The sequence below is a fragment of the Exophiala aquamarina genome (assembly GCF_000709125.1).
Source record: "Exophiala aquamarina CBS 119918 chromosome Unknown aczIA-supercont1.4, whole genome shotgun sequence".
In the NCBI taxonomy this organism is placed as follows: Eukaryota; Fungi; Ascomycota; class Eurotiomycetes; order Chaetothyriales; family Herpotrichiellaceae; genus Exophiala; species Exophiala aquamarina.
In genome coordinates this window covers 1,759,419-1,784,773 of record NW_013550584.1, presented here as the reverse complement: position 1 = coordinate 1,784,773, position 25,355 = coordinate 1,759,419, and the positions used below count along the sequence as shown (strand labels likewise).

At 50.9% G+C, this 25,355-nt stretch overlaps 9 protein-coding genes across 9 annotated transcripts; 5 read left to right on the top strand and 4 right to left on the bottom strand.

Moving 5' to 3' along the window:
* Positions 1 to 1,413: 1,413 nt before the first annotated feature.
* On the bottom strand, positions 1,414 to 2,762 carry A1O9_05750 (guanine nucleotide-binding protein alpha-3 subunit; the record flags this gene model as incomplete). The annotated part of the gene is made up of 6 exons (XM_013404966.1): positions 1,414 to 1,513; positions 1,576 to 1,814; positions 1,874 to 2,003; positions 2,056 to 2,184; positions 2,232 to 2,577; positions 2,633 to 2,762. 6 exons carry the CDS (start codon positions 2,760 to 2,762, stop codon positions 1,414 to 1,416), a joined length of 1,074 nt encoding a protein of 357 aa, XP_013260420.1.
* Positions 2,763 to 7,863: 5,101 nt separating this feature from the next.
* Positions 7,864 to 9,249, top strand: A1O9_05749 (CMGC/MAPK/P38 protein kinase; the record flags this gene model as incomplete). The annotated part of the gene is made up of 6 exons (XM_013404965.1): positions 7,864 to 7,919; positions 7,977 to 8,024; positions 8,077 to 8,206; positions 8,257 to 8,300; positions 8,359 to 8,458; positions 8,521 to 9,249. 6 exons carry the CDS (start codon positions 7,864 to 7,866, stop codon positions 9,247 to 9,249), a joined length of 1,107 nt encoding a protein of 368 aa, XP_013260419.1.
* Positions 9,250 to 11,623: 2,374 nt separating this feature from the next.
* A1O9_05748 (uncharacterized protein) lies at positions 11,624 to 12,970 on the top strand (the record flags this gene model as incomplete). Its single annotated transcript, XM_013404964.1, has 5 exons — positions 11,624 to 11,723; positions 11,776 to 11,873; positions 11,932 to 11,963; positions 12,014 to 12,752; positions 12,830 to 12,970. The coding sequence occupies 5 exons, from the start codon at positions 11,624 to 11,626 to the stop codon at positions 12,968 to 12,970; spliced, it is 1,110 nt and encodes a 369-aa protein (XP_013260418.1).
* A 670-nt stretch (positions 12,971 to 13,640) lies between these two features.
* On the top strand, positions 13,641 to 15,830 carry A1O9_05747 (uncharacterized protein; the record flags this gene model as incomplete). Its single annotated transcript, XM_013404963.1, has 1 exon — positions 13,641 to 15,830. One exon carries the CDS (start codon positions 13,641 to 13,643, stop codon positions 15,828 to 15,830), a length of 2,190 nt encoding a protein of 729 aa, XP_013260417.1.
* Positions 15,831 to 16,259: 429 nt separating this feature from the next.
* A1O9_05746 (uncharacterized protein) lies at positions 16,260 to 17,171 on the bottom strand (the record flags this gene model as incomplete). Its single annotated transcript, XM_013404962.1, has 1 exon — positions 16,260 to 17,171. The coding sequence occupies one exon, from the start codon at positions 17,169 to 17,171 to the stop codon at positions 16,260 to 16,262; it is 912 nt and encodes a 303-aa protein (XP_013260416.1).
* Positions 17,172 to 18,151: 980 nt separating this feature from the next.
* Positions 18,152 to 20,133, bottom strand: A1O9_05745 (uncharacterized protein; the record flags this gene model as incomplete). Its single annotated transcript, XM_013404961.1, has 2 exons — positions 18,152 to 20,008; positions 20,068 to 20,133. 2 exons carry the CDS (start codon positions 20,131 to 20,133, stop codon positions 18,152 to 18,154), a joined length of 1,923 nt encoding a protein of 640 aa, XP_013260415.1.
* A 615-nt stretch (positions 20,134 to 20,748) lies between these two features.
* Positions 20,749 to 21,982, top strand: A1O9_05744 (uncharacterized protein; the record flags this gene model as incomplete). Its single annotated transcript, XM_013404960.1, has 2 exons — positions 20,749 to 21,145; positions 21,198 to 21,982. 2 exons carry the CDS (start codon positions 20,749 to 20,751, stop codon positions 21,980 to 21,982), a joined length of 1,182 nt encoding a protein of 393 aa, XP_013260414.1.
* A 154-nt stretch (positions 21,983 to 22,136) lies between these two features.
* Positions 22,137 to 22,922, bottom strand: A1O9_05743 (uncharacterized protein; the record flags this gene model as incomplete). The annotated part of the gene is made up of 2 exons (XM_013404959.1): positions 22,137 to 22,702; positions 22,760 to 22,922. The coding sequence occupies 2 exons, from the start codon at positions 22,920 to 22,922 to the stop codon at positions 22,137 to 22,139; spliced, it is 729 nt and encodes a 242-aa protein (XP_013260413.1).
* Positions 22,923 to 23,358: 436 nt separating this feature from the next.
* On the top strand, positions 23,359 to 24,228 carry A1O9_05742 (microsomal epoxide hydrolase; the record flags this gene model as incomplete). The annotated part of the gene is made up of 2 exons (XM_013404958.1): positions 23,359 to 23,412; positions 23,509 to 24,228. The coding sequence occupies 2 exons, from the start codon at positions 23,359 to 23,361 to the stop codon at positions 24,226 to 24,228; spliced, it is 774 nt and encodes a 257-aa protein (XP_013260412.1).
* Positions 24,229 to 25,355: the final 1,127 nt, after the last annotated feature.

The window sequence follows — 25,355 nt, the reverse complement described above, 5'->3', positions numbered from 1 at the left end:
AGGAGGGGCAAGCCGCAATTTCTTTCTTGGGGGGGGCAAACTGCACCAGGATTGGGACCGGATTCCGCCCAGGGAGTGCCTGGATGGCACTCCTGGTGGGCGCCGAAAGTCCCCCCAGGCCCCATCACAACCGGGTTGACTATTGGGCACAGAAGAGGATTTCCGTCGTCTGGATGGGCCCGAAGACCTCTTTGTTTTCCCTTGTCCCACCAATTTCCCCAGACTTCTCACACATTGTACTGTACTCCCTGTCTGCTTACTCGCAAGTACTCGTAAGTACTCCTAGCCTCTCCAACGTTCGCTCTGCCAGGCAGTTGCTGAGGAAGCAACTCATAATTCAATAATAATCAGCTATGGATCCAGATGGATTTTTCTCGAATGATGGACCTTGTTGAGTGGTGATTTATGCGAATGTTGTGGCGCACTCTAAGTATGCCAGACTTATGAGGAGAAGCAGCACCCAAACAGCCTTTGTGCAAACTCTTCCTCCCTCGTTCCAGCATACCCTACTAGCTTCGTCGAACCGGTGGAGGACGATGTTCGGATATCTCGTTCAGCTATCTCAAGCGAGACCGAGCATGGATTAAGGTACGGAGTGCCTGCCAGGCATGCGGACGGAGATGCCTCGTACTTGGATCACACCATACTCGGTACTTCATGCTGAAACGACTACGGCGACATTGCTAGTAACAAATAACGGGCATGCTCAGCTCAGCTGGATACCTCCGTACCATCATGCTTGATAACTACATGCCATATAAGGCAAACCACTGTAGCAACGGTGCAGTATAGTAATAAGGATTGTCTGTTCTCTGTTTCGGCTCTGGTCAAACTTTACCATATTCAAATAGTCTTATTATGAGTACACGGCGACGGAACGCTCGAGTAGATTCGTGTCCTTGCTTTTCATCCATGTCCTCTTCTCCAGCTTTCTTGCTTGCTGCAGCTTTCCACTCCACCCATCCTCCAGCATGGACAATAGATTGATTTCCACCAGATGCGCATCTGCGCCAGAGAAGACCGCTGTGGGCATTCGATGCTGGTAATCCAACACTCCATCAGCATTCCAATTCAACGACTCGATTGATCAAAAGAAAAAAAAAGGTGCAGGACTTGCGATAGACGCCCCGTCTCGCAACATATCCTTCATGACTCGCTCCAGCCCTGAACATTAACAAAAGGAACAGTATTCCAAACGCAAACTTGAACTTTTTGCGACGACTCATTCAAATTCAAAATCAAAACACCCTGTGCTGAGCGCCGCAATCGACGGGCAAGAGCCCCGGGAATCGATTGATCGATATCAGCAAAGACGCATCCTCCCAAGCTTCGTGACTCCCGTTTCATCACATGCCGCGCTAGACGCCGAAAATGCAGAACCTGAATGAGAAACAAGAACCGTGGTCGTGTATCTCATAATATTCCCGAGTCTTTCAGGGCATTCTGTAGAATCGTCTCTTTGACCGCGGCAAAGACAAGACGAATGTTCGTCGTATCGGTAGCTTGTGTTAGACTGTCAAGAAATCAGTAACAAACTCGATGCACAAAGGAGCCGCACAAAGGAGCCACACTGACTGAGGATAAAGATTGAGCTGTGCTCGATTCACTTGGTTGAAACGCCAGAGTAAATATTTGGCGGCCCGGTTCACGTCATTGCCGCCTGAGTAGTCGGGGAAGTAGTTGCCCAGAGGTGACCGACCGAGCTTTTCCTTAAACAAATCGACCTTGTTCAGGAAGAGAATAATACTCGTCCGCATAAACCATCGGGAGTTGACCACTGAATCGAAAAGCACTAGACTTTCCATCATTCGGTTCTGGAAGTGGGTTAGAGATCGAGTCTTACTGTGTGCCAGCGGGCAAGGGAGTCACGTACTTGATTCGCTTCTTCTAGAAGGACCTGGTCATATTCGCTGAGGGCGACACAGAAGATAATCGACGTGACATTTTCGAAACAATGAATCCATTTCTTTCGTTCACTTCGTTGACCACCGACGTCGAACATGCTTTGACATGTTAGCAATTGATCTCAAACCCATCCATGCCCTTTGAACTAACTGGATGCTCAGTTGACCCATGGAAAACCGTGTTTCATAGATCCCCGTCGTTTTTGTACGTGCGCGAAGAACGTCTGCTTCGTTAGGGATGTAGTCGGGTGCAGCCAGCCGTCTGACTTCGTCAAAGAAACTAATGCACGTCAGCTGGTATTTACCTGATGGCGAGGAGTGACCTACTAGGGCGCAGAATCCATGAGATAGAATTCACTCTGCCGTTCCATCGTCTTCGATGATGAGGGATCTTTCCAGATGGCTTCTACAGCATCTGCAGCCTTGGGGTCCAAGGGCGTGTCGGGATCTGGGTCCACATTATATTCTAGCAGGTATTCCACGCAGTCTTTGACCTCTTGAGTTTCGGGTTCAATCTCAAATTGCTGCATCGCGCCGAGCAGCGCCTTCATACAGTCGACTAGGTTTTTGTATATCGTGAGGCGGTAGAGCGCTCTCTCCTCCTGTGTGTAACCATTTTGATGGATGATTTTCATCTGCTTCACAATGGTGGACTTCCCACTCTCACCGGATCCTGCAAGAGCACAGTCAGGATCAGCTCTGCTCGAACGGGGCTGTGCTACACCTACCAAGAAGTAAGATTTTGCATTCTCGCCGTAGCCTGCGCGAATCTTGCTCGAGTTCCTTGTCTATAGCCTGACTTCTCTTCTTCTGTTCACTGTCCTCTGTCGACGCCTCCTTACTTCCACATGCACCCATATCGAATGTGAAGATGAGTGATAAGGCAGCGGCAGCGAAGGCGCTGCAGATGCAGCGCTAGATGCGGCTGCAGCTGCACAGAGAGCTGCACGGATGACTTGTGTGTTCGCGACCCGTGATCCCGGGGTAGTCGAGCTTGAGAGGTAATGCAGGAGGGATGGCGGGCGAGGCGCAGGGTTGGTATAATGGAGAATCGCGGTGGTGAAGCTCGAAGCCTGAAATGTCGAGGTGTTGGTGGATTTGGCGGTCGATTACATGGAGAGGTTGACGATGGGCAGACGGGGCCGAGACCAGGATTCGACGGAGCTTGGATGGATTCAGGGATTCAAGCGAAGAAGGGGTCGAGCGGGCGAAAGGGCAAATACAGGATCACAAGGGTGTTTATAGATGAGCAGTGGATCAGAGAAAGTGAGCAAGGTATGGAAAGATTGACAGGCTGGTCTGGCAGTGGAAGAGGAGAGGTGGTTGTGGTTGTGGTGGAGGTGATGGTGGAGGTGGTGTAGTAGTGAATGTGGCAGTGGGAGGCAGATACCGTACGAGTAGGCACTAGTAGAGATGGTGATCGGTTCCAGAGGAGGTTCGACAGCTGACAAGAGGCCCGAGAGGCACGAGAGGATCGTGGAGTGAGTAGCGGGTAGCCAGAGTGAGAGTAGAGCGGAGTAGCCGAGAGCGGGAAAGCTGGGTCGCTGAGCCAGCACGAGCGTCAGTCCCAGAGCCAGTGCTGGGCTCAGGGTGCTGGGCTCTCGCTGCTAAATGGGTATCCCCCTACGAGTACAGATACTCCTGGAGGTACTCGTATGCCGTACGAGGAAGTTAGCAACCGCTGTCAGTTGGCTGCCGGGCTGGAGTCGGCGTCAATCAGCAAGCTCCGTCTGTGGCTACTTGTAACTTATGGCTTAGTGGCCTGCTATGTGACGCCCTTGGCCCTGGGCCTTTCTAGTTGAACTGCTCCTCGTAGGCCTACTCGTAATTAAAGGTTGAATTTAGCTCTCCAGGTAGGTCCAAGGCTCTCGGTAGCTAGGAACAACCTTGGGGGGCAGACCCATCCCTAACAGTAGCGAAGAACGTGGTATCGCTCTGGCGAACTTTGGTCCCGACTACCCGCACGAGAGCTGGTCAAGACTACAAGTATTCTTCTCCTTAGGGGCACCCAGGGCACACTACGAGTACACAATCAATCAGAAACAGACTCGCAAAGCGGAGGCCTGAGTCTGTGGCTAGCAACTCACATTGAAGTGTGTGCAAGGTTGTTTTCCCGCAATTGTGAATCACCACTCCCACCAACTTCCTCAAGTCGAGCCGAAGTAGACTACTTTTCCACAAAGCCTGCGCCTCGACTGCTAGTAGTGGTAATTAGCCTCAGCTTGCCCGCATTCTCTCCCTCGTCTCAGGCTGATCTCAAATGCGCCCACACGATGAGAAGTGACGGGTGGTGAGTTGCTATTATTATTACATCTCTGGTTGCTGGACCATGTATCATTTCTTACGGAGTGCGGAGTACGTTTTCTTTTAAGTAACCCATCAGAGTGTTACAACTGCGTGCATGGCATGGCTCGCGTGGCTTCGGGGCAATTCTAAGGCCAAGGTGTGGTGGTGGGTGTCAGACAGAAGCAATCCCACATGGAAGCCTTGCCATTTGTTCCTCAATTGCTGATGACCAAGGACAATCATTTGCGGTCAGACTCTCCACAATACTCCGTGCTCCGTGAGGAATACGCCTATGTAGATGCATCACTGCTAGTCTGCCAGACAATATCACCACGAAGGCAATCTTCATTGGGCCCAAATTGGCTGTCTTGAGACAAACAGTCACTGGTGCTCAAATTCACTCTATAAAGGCCTTCGGAAAGCAACAAGTCACGCACACGCCGTAGAATTCAGATGCCTGCAGACCCAATCTGTGTCATGCAAGTTGAAATCTGCGTCCTCCACCATGCACAGCCTCATCGCTTCTGGACGCCTCAATGCTCTTTTGGTTAGGATGGATTTGTCACCTCAGAGTCAACATTCAAGAGCTTGGCTTTTCACTCTTGGTTCGAGCTGGAACGCCTTTCCCTCCTGAAATTGGAGTTGGCCGTTTATGCCGACAATACACCTCTTTTGAAACACTTCCACACAGACAACCGCTCGATGAACGTCATCGGCCTTGAGCCTCACGAGTACCATTTTCCAGCGAAACACCACGATGTTGTCATCCACAACTGAATTTCACACAAGCTGGGTTCGCCAACTGTCGACAATCCATCAGAATTATCATTCAATTGACTGACGTTACGAAACTAGCTGCAAAATGCACAGCCATTTTCCCCACAGGTAAGCTAGACGTCTCGATTGCATCGATGCAGGGTGTATCCCGAATCGGAAAGGATGCTGCTGAGCTACAAGGTGAGATTCTCTATTCAATCAACGACAAGGCTCTATTCCACTGCACAGATGTCAATTCAATCATGGACACCGACCAGAGCTTTCATTGCACCTTCAAGGATCACATCTGTCCTGAAGTATAAGAGCTTGAGCGACAATGGAAATCACACACAACCAAACTTAACAAGCCAACACTGCATACCTATTGTCACTCCTATAACAGTCAGAGAGACTGGCTATTTTCGACATGATGTGATTTTCAGCTGAACCTCAGTTTTTAGGTGCAACAAGTGCAATGGATTGATCTGACGGTTTATATCCATGGCTTCAGCAAGTGAGCTGGATCCTTGAGCAGGAACAGCTACAAAGCAAGTTGTAGTACCGATACTCTAAAGATGAACTCCGACAGATATCAATCGCTCACGTGGGTTTTTGGCATACAATTCGTTGTATCAGTTCAACTCCTATATTTCCAATGGGGTGGACCACTGGGCCTGAGGCAAGATGAACTTCGAAGAGAATCCATCAATGGCACTCCTTGAACGTGACCGAAGCAGATTGCATTCGCAACATCCTGTGCAGCCTACGATCGCAAGGCTACTTGTTAACTGAGGCAGTGATCAAAACTCCGGTGTCAGCCTTGACCTATAGAGTCTAGATGCAACCCCCGCGTTCAGGTGATGAGACATTGAGTGGAAAACAAAGGGAGAGAGATTGGATGGCCAAACCAAGGCTGAGAATTTCAGAGGGGTCGCACGGCATATTCCAAAAACGTCGAACATGAGTGTCAAGGCCACTCGAACAGGGGTGGGACAGTCCATTGGCGGCACCTTCAGATCCAGTTGGTGGAATCATATGTATTTAGAGAATGTCCTTTGGATTTCATAAATGTCCCAGTTTATTTGAGGTGGAGCTTGGTAGACTACCAGATATGGACTCTGTAAAGTGTAATTAGCGCGCATAGAAGGCTTGGACGGAGGGTCTCTACGGACCTGGGAAGGTGCAGACTACGTGAGCACGAATGAGCAGGTGGCAAGTGGGTTACATGGCGTGTTCGCAACAATCAAGATCGAGTTCACAGCCGTGGCTGGACGGGGCCGAGACCGCACGTTTTACTCCGTACTAGAGTGAGCCCAGGTCGAAGCAGATAGCAGTGGCCGCCCCCTGCCACTGCCCACTGCAGATGAATGCCAAAAGGTCAGAATCAAGTTTGGTGAGCAAGGATAATTGCTGACACATGGCGAACTCAGGTCGTGGCACTGTGAGACGTCAAGGATAGGCTCGTGGACGAGACGCTAGACATGCAATGAGCCTGGTGAGCCGCCTGGTTGACGGGATGAGCATAGCTCCTTCCTCCTACACCGCGCTTGACAGTTCAAGAAAATGTGTGAGGTCATCGCTGCAGTATGACGAGTCGTGCTGAGACGCGAGGAAACCTTAGTCAGGCAGGAGCCACCATTTGGGGTTAGGTAGACGACCTAGGTTGGAGGAGGTGGTGAGGGTACGAGCTGGAAGAGAAGCTGAAGATAGAAGGCGAAGGCAACCTTCTTCTCGAAACTATGTAAAAACCCCGTGTGTTTGCCCTTCGTCATAGGCAACTCGCCGAAAGACTGTCTCTCCCAGGCAAACCCAGAGATCGTCGATGGTCGAGGGATCAAACACAGGTACTTCGTACCTGCAGTTCACAATATATTTCATCCAGATCGTACCTAATGTCTATCATCAAAGTGTATCTGGAACCTGGAAGGGATTTCCGGGCGCTCACAAACTCACACAGAGGCAGCGAAGCTAAACACGGGCTTGGGAAAAACGTCGCCATGCCTAGTGCCCTGCCTAACCTAAACCTGTAAGCTTAGCTTGCCAGGCACTCCGTAACTGGAGGAGACCTGCTTAGCTAGAGGCTACTAACTCGTACTCTGTGCTCTGGACGACGAGACTCCGGCGACTCGACTTCCCGTGGAGCCGAAGCCCATGGAGGGGCGAGGGGTAAACTTCGAGGCCCTCGGGCCTGCGCTTTAATAAAAACTTGATTATTGCGGACATGGCATTGTCACTGCCACCAAAGACAAACACAGAATAGGGCAAGGATTGTACCCCTCGGCCTCACTGTACGGAGTCCTTACGTAGCGATGATCAACATCAACAATGATAAATTCAATAAACAAATCATTCACAGCATGTGTCGTCCCACTAGTACTAATCATTATGAATAATCCTCAACCGGAGGCAAATGGATTTGATGGGAAAGTAACGGGGGCCATAGAACGGCTTCAAGTTCCCCATACAGTCACCTACTGTAGTGGCAGGGACCGGTAAGTTGGTAGCTAGCTGGTACTGTACTCCGTCCTCGTAGTCCGGAGCCCTGCGGTCAGTGCAGCTTGGAGGTTGAATCTAAACCTGGGTAGTTCGATTGCCCCACGCACCAAAACACCATCTTCCTACGCATGCAACCGTACCAAGTGCCACTGAGAACCTCGTCCTTTTCGCCTGCAGTCCTGTCGGTCTCCTGAAACTTCGCCTGTATCGATCCAGCGGTTGCCATCCTCTCCCCTCCATCTCTCCATCTCCTCTTCGACCTCGTGCGTGTTTACTATCTCTCCCTTCTCGCCCTTGTCGCCGACCCGACCATCCGCCTTCGCACCCCTCGTCAAGGGTAAGCCACTCCCGGTGCTATTCTACACAACTTTTCGATCCGCACCTCCTTCGCCCTGCCGCCTTTCACCTCAAGTGGGACAAGATGGCAGAATTCGTACGAGCTCAAATCTTTGGAACCACCTTCGAAATAACCAGCAGGTAAAGAGACGATGGTTTCGCTGAGAAATAAGATAAAGACTGATTATGAGGCTCAAGATACACGGATTTGCAACCAGTGGGCATGGGCGCCTTTGGGCTGGTTTGGTGAGCAAAACTTGAAGGCTTAGGGCACGCAGTTGGCTGATCCTCGTGGAAGCTCTGCTAAAGATCAATTGACGGCTCAATCCGTGGCCGTCAAGAAGATCATGAAGCCCTTCTCAACCCCCGTCCTTGCGAAACGTACCTATCGAGAACTCAAGCTGTTGAAGCACCTTCGACACGAGAATGTGAGACCATGAACATAATATGAATGAGACAGACGATTAATTCGGGGCAGGTCATCTCGCTCAGCGACATCTTCATCTCGCCTCTTGAGGACATGTGCGCATCCCGCCCAACACATGTGACAACTTGGAACAGTTCACTGACCTGCAAATAGTTATTTCGTTACCGAGTTGCTCGGTACCGACCTCCATCGCTTGTTGACTTCCAGACCGCTTGAAAAGCAATTCATCCAATATTTTCTTTACCAAATCCTGGTACGCTGCTGATCTCCCGGAAGATCGATCCGGTTTAATTACGTCTAACTTATCACGTGCAGCGCGGTCTGAAATATGTCCACTCAGCAGGTGTCGTCCACCGAGACCTGAAGCCCAGTAACATTCTAGTCAACGAGAATTGCGATTTGAAAATCTGCGACTTCGGCCTCGCTAGAATCCAAGATCCTCAGATGACGGGCTACGTATCGACTCGATACTACCGGGCCCCTGAAATTATGCTGACTTGGCAAAAATACGATATTGAAGTAGATATCTGGAGTGCTGGCTGCATCTTTGCGGAAATGCTCGAGGGTAAACCGTTGTTCCCTGGAAAGGATCATGTCAATCAATTCTCCATCATCACCGAACTCCTCGGAACACCCCCACAAGATGTCATTGAGACCATCTGCAGCGAAAACACTCTCAGATTCGTCCAGTCTTTACCCAAGAGAGAAAGACAACCACTGAGCGCCAAGTTCAAGAATGCCGACCCGCAAGCCATTGATCTCTTGGAAAAGATGTTGGTATTTGATCCTCGGAAACGAGTATCCGCGATCCAAGGATTGGAACACGAGTATCTATCGCCCTACCACGACCCCACCGATGAGCCTGTGGCCGACGAGAAGTTCGACTGGTCTTTCAACGACGCCGATCTTCCCGTCGATACCTGGAAAATCATGATGTACTCGGAGATTCTTGACTACCACAACATCGATAATCAGGAGGGTGAGATGGGTAAAGGACTATCAGTTGAGCAGGCCCAGGCCGTCAACGGACAGACCGTCCAGTGAGCCGAGCAGTCATGCTATCCGGCTAAGTATGCTGGCAGGGCTTCAGGGGTCCGAGCGGAGGAGTTAACTGGGCTTCGTATGACTCGGCACGGAGGGACACCAGAGAAAGCGGTTTTTACTTCCTTGGGTCTTTTGATGAAATGATGAATTGCCACGATGATGGGGGATGTGAGTGGCGGCTGGGAATCATGATTGGATGGAAAATACAACATCCAGTATAAGATTGCGTTTTGGCCACATGAAAGGAGAGAGAGAGAGAGAGAGAGAGAGAGAACGCGCGCGAGTGCGAGAGTGCAAACATACCGCAGCGACATCCAAACCTGGTAGTTGAGGAGACAAAATCTGGAACAGACGAACAACAAACATCCAACGTGAAGTTGGATTTTCTGTCTAAAATTTAAGAAGCACCCTACTACAGACCCAGGCGGCATCGGGAACTTGTGCGTTGTCTGCCAACGCGCCCTCAACCGCGTGCAACCTCCCCTCTGTCGTCTGAGTAGGCTCTTTCTGCAGACTTGGATTGAACTGCGGCGTGTGTCAGGTATAGATAGACTCGTGATCGCTTTGATGATGTTAGCTACCTAAACTAGGCGCCAGCAGTAGTAAATTCATGAGTTGTGATCATCGCAGAAGCACGGGGTCAACTGTGGCTGCAACTTGTTCCAGCGCACCAGTTAGCAAATGCCATGATGCAGAGCCCATGGCGATGTTATGGGAGACCACTCCGCTGTGAAATACACAATCCCATCAAGCATGGCTCATTCCATCGCAGTTCATGTCGTCCAGAGGGCAGATGAATGCACCAAACCCCTCTCCGTTTGGTATCTAGCTCTGTGTTCCCGCCATTCATCTTCCCAATACCTTGCTCTATGGATGCTCCTCAGGAACAAGCAGAGTAATCAATGTTATAATAAACTCACATGCAGAGTGATGTGAATCCTTATCCCCTTTCAGCCTTGCGACCCGGAGTCCGTGCCCTTTCTGCCTACCAGTGAGCTGAAGTAAGATGTTACGACAGAGGAGGATTTGGGATCGCTAAGGCGCGGGCTTGAGAGATAAGGCTTTCCAGTTGTGGAGCCCCAGGCTGTGATGGTGGTGGTGGTCGCACTGGTGCTTGCTAGTGTGCTTGTGCTTGTGCTTGTGCTTGTGCTTGTGCTTGTGCTTGTGCTTGTGCTTGTGCTTGTGCTTGTGCTTGTGCTTGTGCCTTTGCTTGCATCGTTCCCGGATAGCGAGGTCTCCTTATCTGGATTCGAGGGGTTGGCTTGCTTTCGAGGAGGCAAAGCCGGGTTTTCTGTCTCGCCTTTGACAGTGTTCGACTCCGGTTGAAGCGATGGCATCTTCACAATGGCATGGGTCGGTACCGTTAGCTAGGGTTCTTAGAGGGTGCCTATGGTTAGGAGTCGAGGCAATGACATGCAAGTACGGATGATAGTTGGCAGCTTGAATGATGATGCTTCAGACCAACACTGAATGATACCTAGCTGAACAAGGCATCGAGTGGAAGTGCGCGTAGAGTGAAAGACCAACCAGGTTCTTTCAGAGTATGAGTTCGCATCGAGGAGTGAAGGGTCGTCTCCTGCCCACGTGTTTTGGTATTCCAGGCACGCTTTGGTGGCGACTGCCCCGTCATGCATTGAGCGAATTGGCGCGTTCCCTCCTCTCAACACTCACCTTCATCGTCTGTCTCACACTCGACTCTCAGCAAGGCGGTGCTACTCACTGGGTGGGGGGGAGTGATACATCTCCCACCATTAATTTCAAGGTCCTTGCAGACAATCAGAAATCTAGCCATCTTTGGTTCTGGGACCTTCAAGGGCGTACAGAGTAAATAAAGGATTCGAAGGGATACTGCTAATAATAAATGGACGGAGCAGGTGCCACATGTACATGTACGAGTAGTTTGCCTCGGGTTACCATGAAAGATATCTATCTACCTTAGGTTGGTTCCTGGGTGTAACCGCCGAGACCATGGATAACCTAGGTACAGAGCAAGGCCTCGGCCCGTATCCGGTCTTTACTGTAACAAAGTATCTTACCCATACATACTGGTGTTTCATACGGAGCACTCTTCACAGCACCGCGGCTATTACTAGTAGTACGAGTACATTCAACACGCACTAAATCTCGCTACTAGATCGTGACGGCGAATCTTGCATGCTTCAACCGGTGCTACTAAGTACATAACCACACTCTGCCATGCTAAACAACATATCCTCTCCGCATCCGCCCTCTGGCTCCCACTTCCACTCACCCACAACCGACCTCTATTGTACGCGCCATTGTGACCTTAGAACATTGTCCTAGGAATCCACGTCTACAGCTCGCGGACTACAATTCTTCACACATTGACCAAGATTTCCACTCTACGAGTACCATGGCCGCCCCACCAACCCCCAGCCAGGCACTTGCACCGAGCACTCATCAAATGTCCGTTACCGAGAAGCTAGATCTTCCACTGGGGCTGGCCTCCCTCCGTATGTATCTTGACTTGCCTCTTCCCTAACGTGTTGGGCTGATTGCAATCAGTGGGAACTGCCATCTACACTGCTGTAACTTCGCCGTTTCGTGGGGATTCTGGAGCATATTACTTCGGCCAACACGTCAGCAATGCCGTGATTCGGAAGGTGGGCATGCCATTACTCCTCCTGCTCTCGAAGTTCCACTCAGTGCTTTGCCGTCCAGCTTGTCCGGAGGTTCAGCACCCTACAATTGCAGTCTGTCGTCTAGTCCCGCCCTACATGGACTTCTGGCTGACATTCCACAGGTACATTGGCCAGCCCTTTGGCAAGATCTACGAAAAATGGTCTCAGCAAAACAATCTCCCGACAGAGACTTTCCAGCTAAAATCTGGAGTCAAAGCATTCTGGCTGGGTGATCACAAGGCCGCCAAATACATTGTTATCTACTCCCACGGTGGAGGCTTCTCTCTCGACGGTGACGACACCCATATCAGATTTTGGAACACCGTGCAAGATGGACTCAAGTCAAGCAACATCCCTATCGCTACCTTGTTCCTGGAGTATACCCTGGTGCCACACGCTACTTACCCAACCCAGATCTCCGAGGCTGTCGAGGCTGTGAATTATGTGCTGGCAGATCTAAAACGGCCAGCTTCAGACATCATACTCGCTGGGGACTCTGCTGGTGGAAACATGGCTCTAGCCATTTTGTCTCATCTAACTCATCCTTCTCCTGACCTTCCCCCAATCACTCTCTCCCCAGGGGACAAACTCAAAGCACTTGTCCTCATTGGCCCCTGGACTTCGTTCAGGACAGATTTCCCTAGCGCCACACGTAATGGATTCAGGGACCTCGTCACCGTCGAGGGCGGTAGCGCTTGGAGCAAAGATTACCTAGGAGGGAAAGAGACGGGTCCGTATGCCGAAGCGCTACTCGCCCCAGAGGACTGGTGGAGAGATGCAAAGGTCGAGCAACTCCTCGCTGTTGCTGGGGCCGATGAGCTTCTCATCGACCCGATTAACGAATGGTTTGCCAAATATAAGGTCAGTATCCACGACTTCAGCTGTGAGGAGACAGCGAGGTCAGTCGAGTGACAGAATACTGATGAGTAGCTGGACAGGCGGCGAATCCTACCTCCTCGACCCTGGTGGTGGCCCCACACGAAACGCATATACAACCCATCATTGCCCTGCGCTTTGGCGACACTACTGAAACAGAGCAAGGCAAAGCCATCAAATCATGGTTGAAATCAAAGCTCTAGACTGCAGCGTGTGTTTCCAGACTAGGGTTATTGTGGAAGACGGCCATAAGTCATCAGACAACCATATGGTGTCCCTTGATCTTTGAATAGGCGGCTGACTGGACTTTCGTTCCAGCGCTGGACTACGACTTCACTGTGAATACGATGTCCGCCATTGACAGCATCATCTCTCAACTTCACAGTTCAGGGACGAAGAAATGGCAAGGCGGATCAGCTGTTCTAGCCGAAGATACCAGTACGCAGCTGGTTGTCGGTATTGACTTGATCCACATCTATACACGTTCACCCTGCATTCTACTCGCGCTTCCCACGTCAAGGCTCTGTGACTGATTTACTGACTCCTGCTCTGGTCCCACTTTATGATTTTATTCACTACATGCAGCCATTTTATGATATTCCTCGAAACTCACAATTTCTTCTAGTATTCGTTTGTTCCTGTTCGTCCTCTTGACAATTCCACATGTCACACGCTGACCACTTGTCATACACTGTTGGCACTTGGAAGCCTCCTAGGAAGCATGAAGATTGTCATGTGCACCACAGCATCTGGACACCTAACAGTTCCCTCACCAATTCCTCCCTTCCGCAACGCGCTCATTTATCGGACTTGCCATTGTGCCTCAGTACCCTGTTACCACACCCTTCTTGCCACTGCGGTCAGGAGCTCAGAATGGAGTTCCCATTCAATCGGAGTTCACAGAGTCGGTCTATCCCCACGACTTCCAACGGACGAACCCTTTCCTCGTCATGGCGCTCGATCTTCCGTCGAAGGAGACCGTCAGCAAGTAGCACTGAAGCATTTTATCCAACACGATACCCAAGGTCAGGTCCACTTGATCAACAACATATGGTGTCATATAAACAGAGCTACTTGCCTCAACACCAAGCACTCGGCCGTTCGAGTTCGATCCTATCTTGGTCCCCATTCCGCAAGAAGGACCGGATCGAGACTGATTCTCTGAATCTAACAGCTGGAGACGTTTACCAAAAGCGGAAAGCGGAAAATTCTACCATACCACACCTATATCCCAGCCGATCTAAAACCATTGACACCCGCACGCAAATAGCTACAATTACTCCTGTACTGCGTTACCCTACGGATAAGTGGCCTGACACTCATCACAATTTCCAGCAGGTGGACTTTCAGTCGCCAATAGGCCCTGAAGAAGCATCGGAGGCTATATTTACACTCACCGAGCCACCCAACCCGGAAGCGAGGATCACGGTTCAATATTCGCCTCGGAAAAGTTCATGGGATCGCACAGAGCGACGGATGAGTCTCGATGCTAGCGTACCTATTATTGGGGATCTTGCTGAACATGACTCGGACAAGAGAAACGAAGTTTTCGCTCGGGTTGATGCCGAGGGGTGGAATCAAAGTATTCCCAAGCAATGGGTCGACAATGGATTTAGCGAAGAGGGTGCCAAAACAACGGCAAGCCGAAGCCTTTATTCTGGCGATGACTCTGGAGATTCTCAGAATGGAGGGCAAGTTGAGCAAGCAATGTCAACGCTGCAAACAAAAGTCGAACCTGAGCGCCGATCTGAATCTTCTTCGAAGGCGACCTCGAGGCTTGCGAAAACCTCAAATCCTCGTTTCGTTTTTGAAGATTGCGACGATGAACCAGAGCAACGAAAAACGCAGTGTGGATCTCACGAGGATCAAGTCTGGTGGCAAAATCTTACAAAACCCCTCTGTCTATGTTCCACTCCATATCATCAGACCCAGGAATGCCCAGCGAACCGCCTACCGCGTGCCATAGAAACAGTGTCACAATTCAAGAGATCAGGCAATAACACAGCACCTCATCTTCGGAGTTTACTTCCCAGTGACTCCAGCCAGAGAAGGGAACTCATCTTCTTGAGCAAGAGTTATGATGCAACAAGGTCTTCTACAATTCCACCATGCTTGTTACAAGAATCTAGGATGTCACCGCAGAATAAAGCTCGCAGAGCGGTGGACGAGTTCTTCAACGTCGCGGACACGGAGTCGTTGTGTCCACCTCCACTTAGACCCAGACACGAGGAATCGAATTGTGACCAAAGTCGCAAACCCAATATTGAAGCCAACCGTCAGACTACGATCCATCAGTCAGATAAAAGGTTGCTGATGTCACCGGGCAACGTGCGTCTAGTGCCTGTCATCTCGGAGTTGCATGTGGAGGGGGAGGTCACTGGGTCGCCTGACACGTCATGGGAGAGTATTCAGTGCGCGGGGGAAGAAGAGATAGGTCGGTACGACAGCAACCCTGAGACTCAAGTTGAACCGTGGACAACCGCCAACAGTGGACCCAAGCATACCAACGACTCTATAAGAAATCCAATGGGGCCAAACCAACGATCTGATTTTGTTGGAAATGAGCTGGAACAGAATCCCAACGATATTCTGGATCTATATTTCACCGAGGACGAGGCTGAAGGCGATTCTGGGTACGCCACCAGCCGACAGCTGAGCCTCAAGGACTGGGGTAAAGGAACGAGCCCGGAACCAGAAGACAGCGACCAAGCTCCTACAACGGCTCTGCGATACCACAATCGCAACGGATGTCCCTTTCCGCCTCGTATCCCACTGGCCCAGGCTTCGAGGGGGATGCCGGACTGCCGAAGAGATCATGGTGGGACGGAGGACAAGCCATGGCAGCACGAGGAATCAACATTGTCGACAAGGACAGTAACAGCAACGCCAGTCACTCATCTCAGACCCTCGGTCCTGCGACAGCACGCTCTCTTCTCAGGAGATCACCCACAAAGCCCTGGTAGCCGGAGATGGAACGGAAGTGTGGGAGAAAGGAGGGAAATCAACTCCGGTGCAAGGCTGCCAGTCACCCACATCGATGAATTCGGTAATACCTGGATTTGATATTGGGGCTTGTTTTCTAATGTTCAGCCTTAAAACGTTGGAAGGGCCTTCCAGTGCTGAGCCACCTCTCTTAGCTTTGGAATTGTCGTGGAGCATGCTCCCACCAATCCTTGCACGTTTGCTAATGTCTGCTTTTGGGGCACGATCACATCACTGCGTCCTGTACATTTCCCTATTTGAACATCTGCTCTTGGACTACAAAGGAGCGTGGTGATTGTAAAGCAGATAGAGAAAAAGTGGAGATCAAGGCCTTTTTTTTCTCGCTTTAGCTGCGGATTTTTCATTCTTCATACGTCTTCATATTCTAATCCACTGATATGGTAAAGCCTTCTTTGCGCTATGAATTCCCCCTCTCGCTCTCCGGGTCTTCGCGAGCAAGACTCACTCACCAATTAGGCAAGGCGTGGAGAAAGCCAGTAAAGTTAATCCTCACAAGAAACTCTGGACCAGCTTCTTGAGCTCCGGCTCCGACAAGCCGGGCAGACCCAGCAGCTCATTGTCGTTCTGAGCGGACCACTCGCCGCCAAAGCCCTCCTGGAAAATGGCGCTGAAGATGAAGCTGACCATGATGGCACCGATGTTCTCGGGAGCCTTGCCGGACGACAAGGCCTTCAGGCCCTCCTGGCGGGTGGTTTCGGTGTCGACGGGCGTGGTGGCGAAGTCCTTGCCGTCCTTCTCCTTCGCGTAGGCGATCAGTTTCTTCTGTGTGGTGCTCACGTCCTGGATATAGACGGCGCGGTTTTTGGTTTGGGCCTGGTTCTTGATGATCGCCGCAGTGGCTTTCCCGATCGTGGCGAGGGTGGTCGCGCTGAACGGCCGGTCGCCGCCATTGAAAAGCTTCGCGCTGTGGTCCTTCGGCTGGATGATGAAGCCCACCGCCATGCACCAGTCGAGGAAGGCCCCGTTGTAGACCCGCGTATAGCTGAACGACGGGTTCTTGGCCGCGACCTCTTCCAGATACTTGGCCGTCGCGACCTTCGCGCCGAAGACGGGTAGTGCCGCCGTGTTGGCGTTGTCCAGGTTGCTGCCGAACTCGGAGGGCAGGAACCGCTTCACGCCTGCCGCCACGGCGGCGTCGATCAGGGGGGTTTGTGCCCCCAGAGCTTCGCTGCCCACTGTGGATACGACGGCTTCGACGCCCTGGAGTGCCGGGATCAGAGACTCGACTGAGCTGTAGTCGACTTCTTTGACGGCGATGTTCGGGTTGGAGGGGATTTTGCTTGCGTTGCCGCCCTTACGGGTCAGCACTACCACGGAGAACCCGGCGTCGAGGAGGGCGTTGAGGATAGACGGGCCTAGGTTGCCTGTGGCGCCGGCGAGTGCGACTTTCGTGCCTGACATGATTTTGCTTTTGTTTTTGGGATATGGAGGGGAATGAAATGGAATGTGCGTCGAGGGCCGGAATCGAGGATTGACCGAACGGGGTTTGTAGGATCGAAGATATAGATTGATAGATCTGTAGGGCAGGTGGGGCTCAAGATGGGGTTGTCGTAGGATGGCGTTTGATGTGGAGTAACTGTCGTTTTTCCAGCTGCAGAGACCGAGAGAAGAGACTCTTTGTTGGATGGTGAAGGTAGAAATACTTCATTGCCAGAGGAGCGAGCCTACCTTATATAGTTGTTCTCGAAATTACGAAGTGAATCGACAAAGAGGAACGGCTGTCCATCTGCCGTGAGGCTTTCGGATCAGGGGTCTAGATTCCTAAACTCAAATGCCTCCTTCTCGATGTCGATTGCAAAGCAAGTAGTCGTAATGGCGTCATGCCTAGATCGGCAACAGACTCGGGGGGATGTCAAAGCTTGCTAGAACTTCCAAGAGTGAAATGTAGCCGTTGGAACTAACAGCCTTGCCGTCCAACCCTTTGTCGGGGGTCGTTTCTTTGAGGGCCTCGGGCAATCAGGAATGGATGGTGTGACAAGGCTACACGGGGCTGAAAAGAGCTTGGTGGAGTAATTAATTGGTGGGTTGCTGCTACAGGCGTCCACAGGGAAGGACTTAGCGGGGAATGTGATGAGTAAGAAAACATGTCTAAGCTCTTGTCCCACTCGTAGCGAAAGGATTCAGAGGCTGGTTATCGTCGTAAGAAGGACAGGGGGAAAGTCTCCGAAGCGGATGGATTTTCCTCCGAGTTTCAACGCATATGCACCAGCAGCGCCACAGCTTGGTCATTGTCAGAAGGTAGAATGCGAATTCCGCCGTGTATGGTGGATACATGCTATGCCATTAATCAAAATAGGTTCCATACATGAGACACCGGTACCGTGTATATAACAGTGGATAAATAAGACAACACGGCCGCAAATTCCGCTTCAGACAGGAGATTACGAGGGTACCCCTTCGTAGTCCCATCCATTATCTCCCCGTCGTCGGGTCCGACTATTCCTCCGGTTCTCGTTGCACTTGACCAGCAGAGTCAACACAGTGAGGATCAGCACGATCAGTGCGGCAATGGTAGGGATCAGGACATTTCTCTGCCTCATTTCCTCCCCATTGTCCGTGTATGGACATGTCGCATTTGGGCCTTCTGAAGTCCAGCAGTCCTCAACATCCAAAGAGTTGAAGTTGATCCAGACGCCTTTCATCTTCAGCTCTGCCTCATTGCCCTCGGCCGATCGCGAGTCGTTCAGGATTTTCTCGTATAAATACGTGTTCTCAAGCCCAGTTCTGGGAAGATCAAAGCGTGTGTCATTAGGACAACTTTCCGTCGCGGCTCCAAAAGATACCTCCATCTGGGAAAGGCGCCAGAGAAATGGCTGTCCTGATATCCGACACGCTGCGTACCGCTTCTGCTGGCAGTCTTCTACTCGCCAGTGGCCCAAGTATCCGCTGGTAGAGTCAATAACCGCGCACCTATACTGATCATCAGCCCCCTCGGCATTAAAATCTGGAGCTGAAGCGTTTCGGGGTTCTCCTCTTGCCCATCCGAATACTGCAGCTCTAGCGAAGTCCCGGTACGGTTGGAGGTTACTTAGCAAGGCTGACCCTGTAAGAGTAGTGTTCAACATGGTAGAGATCCCACAACGAGTAGCATTGCTGATGATATCGGACAAGGGGTCCATGGTGGACTGGTTGATTGTCGCAATTGCCCAAGATGAATTGTCTCGAGCTATCGAGAATACATCGGGTTGATAGAAACATGTAGAGCCGATGCCACTATCGGCATTGATGATTGTCGATGAGTTTGCATTGATATAGCCACTAGGAAACACTCGTCTAGAGTCCCTTCGGAAATCATAGCCCTGCATCTGTGGGTCAATCTGGCCCCAGCCCACGAGTAGACGTCTATTATCAGTGAGGAGAATCCATGACTCTCCAGGCCAGCCGTCGGGGGTTTGAGCAATGTTGTCCACGCCTCTTTGTACTTTGAAATAAGTTGTTTCAGTGCCCATGCTGTAAGAATCGCGGTACCAGGATTTACCCAGATCGAATCGATCAGCCTGCAGCATTTCCGGGGTGTAGAGTGCTCTTGGAAACGCTGCTTCTAGTTGCGTTCCAATCAGTTCTTCAAATCGAGGTAAATGTGCACCGGTAGATGTAAGGGCGGGATTTGATGGGGAAGTAAAAGGGGCGGCCGCATGCAAATTTATATCCAAAAGTGCTAGCCGTACTGAAACCGTATCAGATGTATTTTGGAAATATGACCCGTACAACGAGATGATTGAATCCAAAGTCAGATCCAGACTGCATGTGTAGGAGCCAAGTTCGAGCAGCGTAGAGCCATCGACCCCGGTAGTGGTTGGGATAGATGTGGGCATGGTGGCTGTGATACTAGGTGCTAGACTAGTTGTTGGCGTGGTTGTAGTATTCGATATATCTGACTGGCGTTTAATAAGAAAGGAGCCATTGCCGTTGGGAGTGTCGCTAGGATTCGAAGCTGAATCGGTGGAGGAAGTTGTAGCAGTTAGTGAGCTCAGTGCAGACACATCGATACTTATGCCACTCGTAGCATTCCCGGACAGGGGGGGCAGTTCAACAGGGCATAGATTGAACTGTCGGTTGATAGTATCCCAATATACATCGATGACAAGGCGGTGGAATTCAAGCGCTAACAGGTTAGAAATGCAGGTTTGCGCCGGGATATCATCGTAGACTCCATCGGCGAAGCACGCTTTTGTCAGAGAGACTGCCGGATGAGTGATGAAATTGATCGGAACCACTGATGAAGCGTCTCGTGTTGACTGAAGGAAAGGAGGCATGAGCCTTCGCAATGAGAGTTTATACAGAGATTCATACTTACCAGGTACACCGCGCCCCATTTGGAGTCTGGTACGGCATCATCATCGGGGTCAAACGTTAGGGACATTTGCTACGCCCCGGCACAAGCTTCAGATCATTACTCTGAAGCACGCGCCTTGCTTTACTTCTTTTGTGTGTCCATAGGATATGGAGCTGAAGGCGCGTTGTCTTGAAAGGAGACCAGGAGTTACTGAAACCGTGCTATTGAATAGATAATATGTATATGTCGACGATATGTTGCTTGAACTGCAACGCGGGGGGTATCTTTGTGATTAATATACCTAAGACTGTTGATGAGAATGAGAATGAGATGCTGGTTGACGGTTGATGGTTGACGATGATGCTGGTCTTCGGCTCCAAGCAAAAAGGGAATGCACCGCCACAGAAAACGATCGCACGTGAGGCTGGGATGAGGCTGAGGCTGAGCCAGAGAACTGACGCTCGTGGACTTTTTGACACATCGACATTATTTCCACCTTCCACGCTGTACAAATCCATCCAGCCTTTTCTTGACACCCTACCCTCTTCACTTGGCCGCTCCTTTCCATCCCGCAGACGACGACACATATTTTTGATTACTCTTTGCCTACCTACCTTTCTCTTCCGACCTATCACCTGGATTTCCAACCCACGTTATCACGCACCCCTCCTCGCAGCCGCCACCTCTCTAGTCATCACCATCATGTCTCAGCCAGCACCCCCTCCGGGTATGCCTACCCCTCAGCAACTTCAGCAGATGATTGCAATGGAGGCTCAGAAGCGTGGCATGACCGTCCCTCAATTCCAAGCCTTCCAACGCCAACAGATCGAAGCCGAAGCCGCCAAACTGAACATGTCCCCCCAGCAGTTCATTCAAATGAAACAGGAAGAGGCCAGACAGGCTTTCCAAAGACAGCAGGCTGCGCAACAGCAACAGCAAACGGGCCAACCTCAGCCACAAGGCCAAGTCCAACACATTCCTGTCAACGGGGAGGTCGAGGCCAAACCCGAGGCGCTGGCTGTTGCGAAGTTCCTGCGATCGCAAGATTTGAAAACAAGAACCTGCATCTTCAACGGCCAGAGGAAAGACATGTTCAAAGGTAAGGATTTGGTGGGTCAGCATACTCGCGCTCACAGCTAACGGGTGTCTAGTGAAACGGGCATTTCGCGCGCTCTACTCCGATGCTTATAAAAAGGCTCGCACCAAGGATCCTCTCCTGCCAAAAGTCGAAAATGAGATGGAAGCCCGTCAAGCTGTTCAGCTTCTCCCTCTCTCAATGCTGGCTTTGCGTGTGTCTAAAAAAGACCCTCACGAGGGGCATAATCATGCCAAACCAAAGAAGGAAAAGCGTGTCAAAGGACAGTGGGAGGTCAAAATCGAACAACAACAGGACTTTGAACCTATGATGCACTATGTCTGGCTATACGAGGGCTCCCAGTGGAAGACCAAGATTTGGGCTGGTGTGGTTGTCCTTCTTGTTTTCGCAGCTATCCTCTTCCCACTCTGGCCCCTGGTTTTGAGACAAGGAGTATGGTATCTGTCAGTTGGCGCGATGGGACTTATTGGGTTATTTTTCGCCATGGCGATTTTCCGACTGATCCTGTTCGTCTTCACATTCTTCCTTACTCCTCCAGGCCTCTGGCTTTACCCGAATCTGTTCGAGGACGTAGGCTTCTTCGATAGCTTCCGTCCAGTATGGGGCTGGCATGAAACCAAGGAAGACATCAAGAGAAAGAAGCATGAGAAGAAGGCAAAACGTGCTCAGAAAGCCGCCGCCGCTGCTGGTGAGAAGCCCGCGACCATTGTTGCGGAGACTGCTACCGCGGCGACTCCTTCAAATGGCACTGCGGTCACTTCTGGGTCTGAGGCGGTTGTGGTGTCCGTTCCGGCAAGACGACATGCGGCCCCGACCGTAGAAGAGGCCGATGATGAATGAAGTGCTTTCTGCGTTAAGGCGTATGTTGGCTGTAACAACACGCATGATGTGGCGTTCTAGGAGTGTATCCGAATGTGATCGGACATGGCATGATGTCAGATCGCGTAAGCCTGCGTTAATTGAATGGTAGAACTTTGTCCCATTTTCCCTTTTCTCAAGTCGTTTCCAGGAGTCTTGTTATTTTTTCTGCGTTCGTCGTTGACCTTGGGCTTGATTGCCCGAGTTGCTTGTTCGCAGGTCTGCTGCCCGTCTCCGCCAGCCTTGCAGAAACCCTTGCAAGCAGGACTCGCATTCGATCCAGTTCTTGACTCAACTCACCATCTCTGGTGACAAGGTTGGGCTGAATGTTTGCCACTGGATCTTGCAAGGGATCGAGCATCTTGTGCAACTGCTGATATTGTGCAACTCTCTTTTTCAGCGCATCTCGCTCCTGGCTCAACTCTAGCAATTTCTCTCGTGAGTCCTTGTACTGCGTCCCTTCGTCATCCTGCCGTAGGTGATCTGTGTGGAGATGGAGATCAGCGTAATCTTCGGGCAAGTTTGCAATCGTGGAGGTGTCTGTGAGAACTGCATCACGCCGGACGACTACGGTGTCGATTTCTGCATGGTCTTCTGCAGCGGTGACTCGATTCCAGTACAGGGTCTCGATCTGTTCGGCGACATGGCGTTGCGACTGGGCTGAGAAGATCATGCGGTTGTGCTGCTTGACTTTGTCGTCGACTGAGTTGTGTTCGCGTCAGCGAAATGGCAGTGAAAAAGAGTGACTGCGCTGCTCACCCTTTGACACAATGTCTTGTATTGCTTTCTCACTGAGTCGGCCGTCTGCAGGCTCCGGGGCAAAATCCCTCCACGTTGTTGATGGCTGCAGTGGAGCGGAAAGATGGCGGACTTGAGATCTGATGAATGCGGCCTTGATGCCAGTGATGGAATCTTCATCCATGGTTGTGAGAGTTTTGGGAAGGGCGACAGCAGGATGGGACCAGCGTTGTAAGATATGACTTGTAGCCTGCAGAACCGTGCTTGCCCCCCTGCCCCCCTGGGCCCCCCTTCCAGTATTCATAAACACGCGAGGAACGCGTTCGAACGCGCAATACGGCAGATCATCAACCGCGATTCAATTAGAGATGCGCTTTAGAAATGTATGCTTTGAAGTAAGGATGTCGGCCCGATTCGTCCGATACCTCGGTTAAGAATAACAAGTCGTCCATACCCGGACCTTTTCCTCCAAGACGAAGATTAATCAATTGTCATTCATATATTGGCTTGCCGTTTGGTGAAACCACAAGAAGCGGATTTGATCTGAGTCACTCAACACCCAGGTACACATAGACTCTCTAGAAAGTGATCCAAGAGACAACCTCGACTCTGTCCTGACCATGGGGTCACCATCGAGGCCGAAAGTTCTACTATTTGACATTGGAGGTGTCTGTGTAAGCCATACCTCTTCCGAAACAGTTCAAGCACTCACCCTCGCATAATCCATTGCAATCTAAAACGTCGAGGGTCCAGGACTGATCCAAACATAGGTAGTATCTCCATTCCAAGCGATCCTCGACTATGAAATCGCACGGGGCATACCGAAAGGCTACATCAACTTTTCCATCCGGGAGTTAACACCAAACGGTGCCTGGCACAAACTGGAAAGGGGAGAGATCCCCAATGATGCCAACTACTTTCGAATGTTCAAGGCTGACCTGGAGCGACCTGACTTGTGGGCCAAGTTTCACAAGGAGAAGCTGAACGTCTCGGACGGCACCAAGATCCCATCTGTGCCAGACATTGACGCGGAAACGCTGTACTGGACCATGATGAGCACGTCTCGAACGCCAGATCCGCACATGTACCCGGCTCTGAAGCGATTAAAGGCCGACGGAAGGTACAAGCTGGCCGCGTTATCCAACACCACCATTTTCCCCGAAGGACACGAATTCAATAAAGTCGGACCCGACGACGTCAAAAGCATTTTCGAGATCTTTGTGAGCAGTGCGCACGTCGGGATGCGGAAACCGAACCGGAATATTTATGAGTACACTTTTAAGCTCATCCAAGACACTTGGGGTCATGACATTCAACCACAAGATGTCGTGTTCACGGACGACATTGGGGAGAATCTAAAGACGGCTAAAAGTGTTGGATGGAGAACCATCAAGGTTACGCTGGGAAGAATAAAGGATGCGGTCAGGGAACTAGAAAAGGTCACAGGCCTGGATTTACTGGAGGGAGACGAGATCAAAGCCAGGTTATAGACCATCGACTCCCGGATTTTAGAGGGTCCCTTTTGACAGAAGTACATAGAATAGAGCATCTCAGACATGGTTCGCAAGCAACTACGTGTAGTGGGTGTTGGGCTATGGTTGGGGGATTTTCATGTCAGCCTCGCGATCGGCTTGCTGGACGGATAAGTCACATACCATTCTCAACAGGATTATTCGAGCAATAGCAGCCACATGCAATTGATCGATGCTCCAAAGTCTACTTGGATGGACCATGAAGGCAACCTAATCAGACACGACACAAAGTTGAGGAAGTGATGCGCGAAAATGGTTCTACATAGCTTTGCGCCTGAATCGTACGCCCTTCATGAGGATAACTCGGAATTCTGACAAACCACGACCCGCCAGGCCAGCACTCACGTGCCGCGGCTCCACGAGCCTCGACCGATCCGCCAATTCGAATCTTCTTGTTTGTTTGTTCCTTTTGAGGTGGTGGAACCTCAAGGCTCCATGATAACATTCCTCATTGCTCCCCGAGAGATCCAAGGGTAGGGATTCAGGCCAGAAACATGGCTCCATGGATCTAATTTGTGATAAAAAGAGTCGACTCTTCCTCCCCTGAATGTCTTTCCAAGCGCATCATCCTCCAACCGAGGAATCAACAACTAAACTAATTAGCGTACTTACACCTGGGAATGATCTCGAAACACGCAGCGCATCGTATTCGTACTTTGAATGTGGTTCCCCAAAACGCCATTTTTCCGGCCAGTGTTCGGGCTCTCCTAGGTCAATACGCGATAGCTTCGCAACTAATCAGAGAGCCGAATCCCGGGACTTCACGCCTTTCGACATGAGATGCCTTGCTCCCCTTTGCTCCAGACTGAGCTTGTTCTCCAGTCCTCGGGTACAGTCTACTAGTATCGATTCCACACCCGAGGTGATGACAAAATGGGTACGAGGACACGAGGCTACATTTTTTGAGTTGTCCTAGGTCTTAATAATGACTCATCTCCTTGTATCCTCTCTCAAGCAATCCAATCTTGGGATCGGGAGGGGATAGCTTCAGAATGCTTCCGTCGAAGCCGTTGACTTGCTCAGCCCCTCTCTAGATGCTGCTCTTTATCTCATGTTGACGCATATACATATTGACTTCGTCCCTA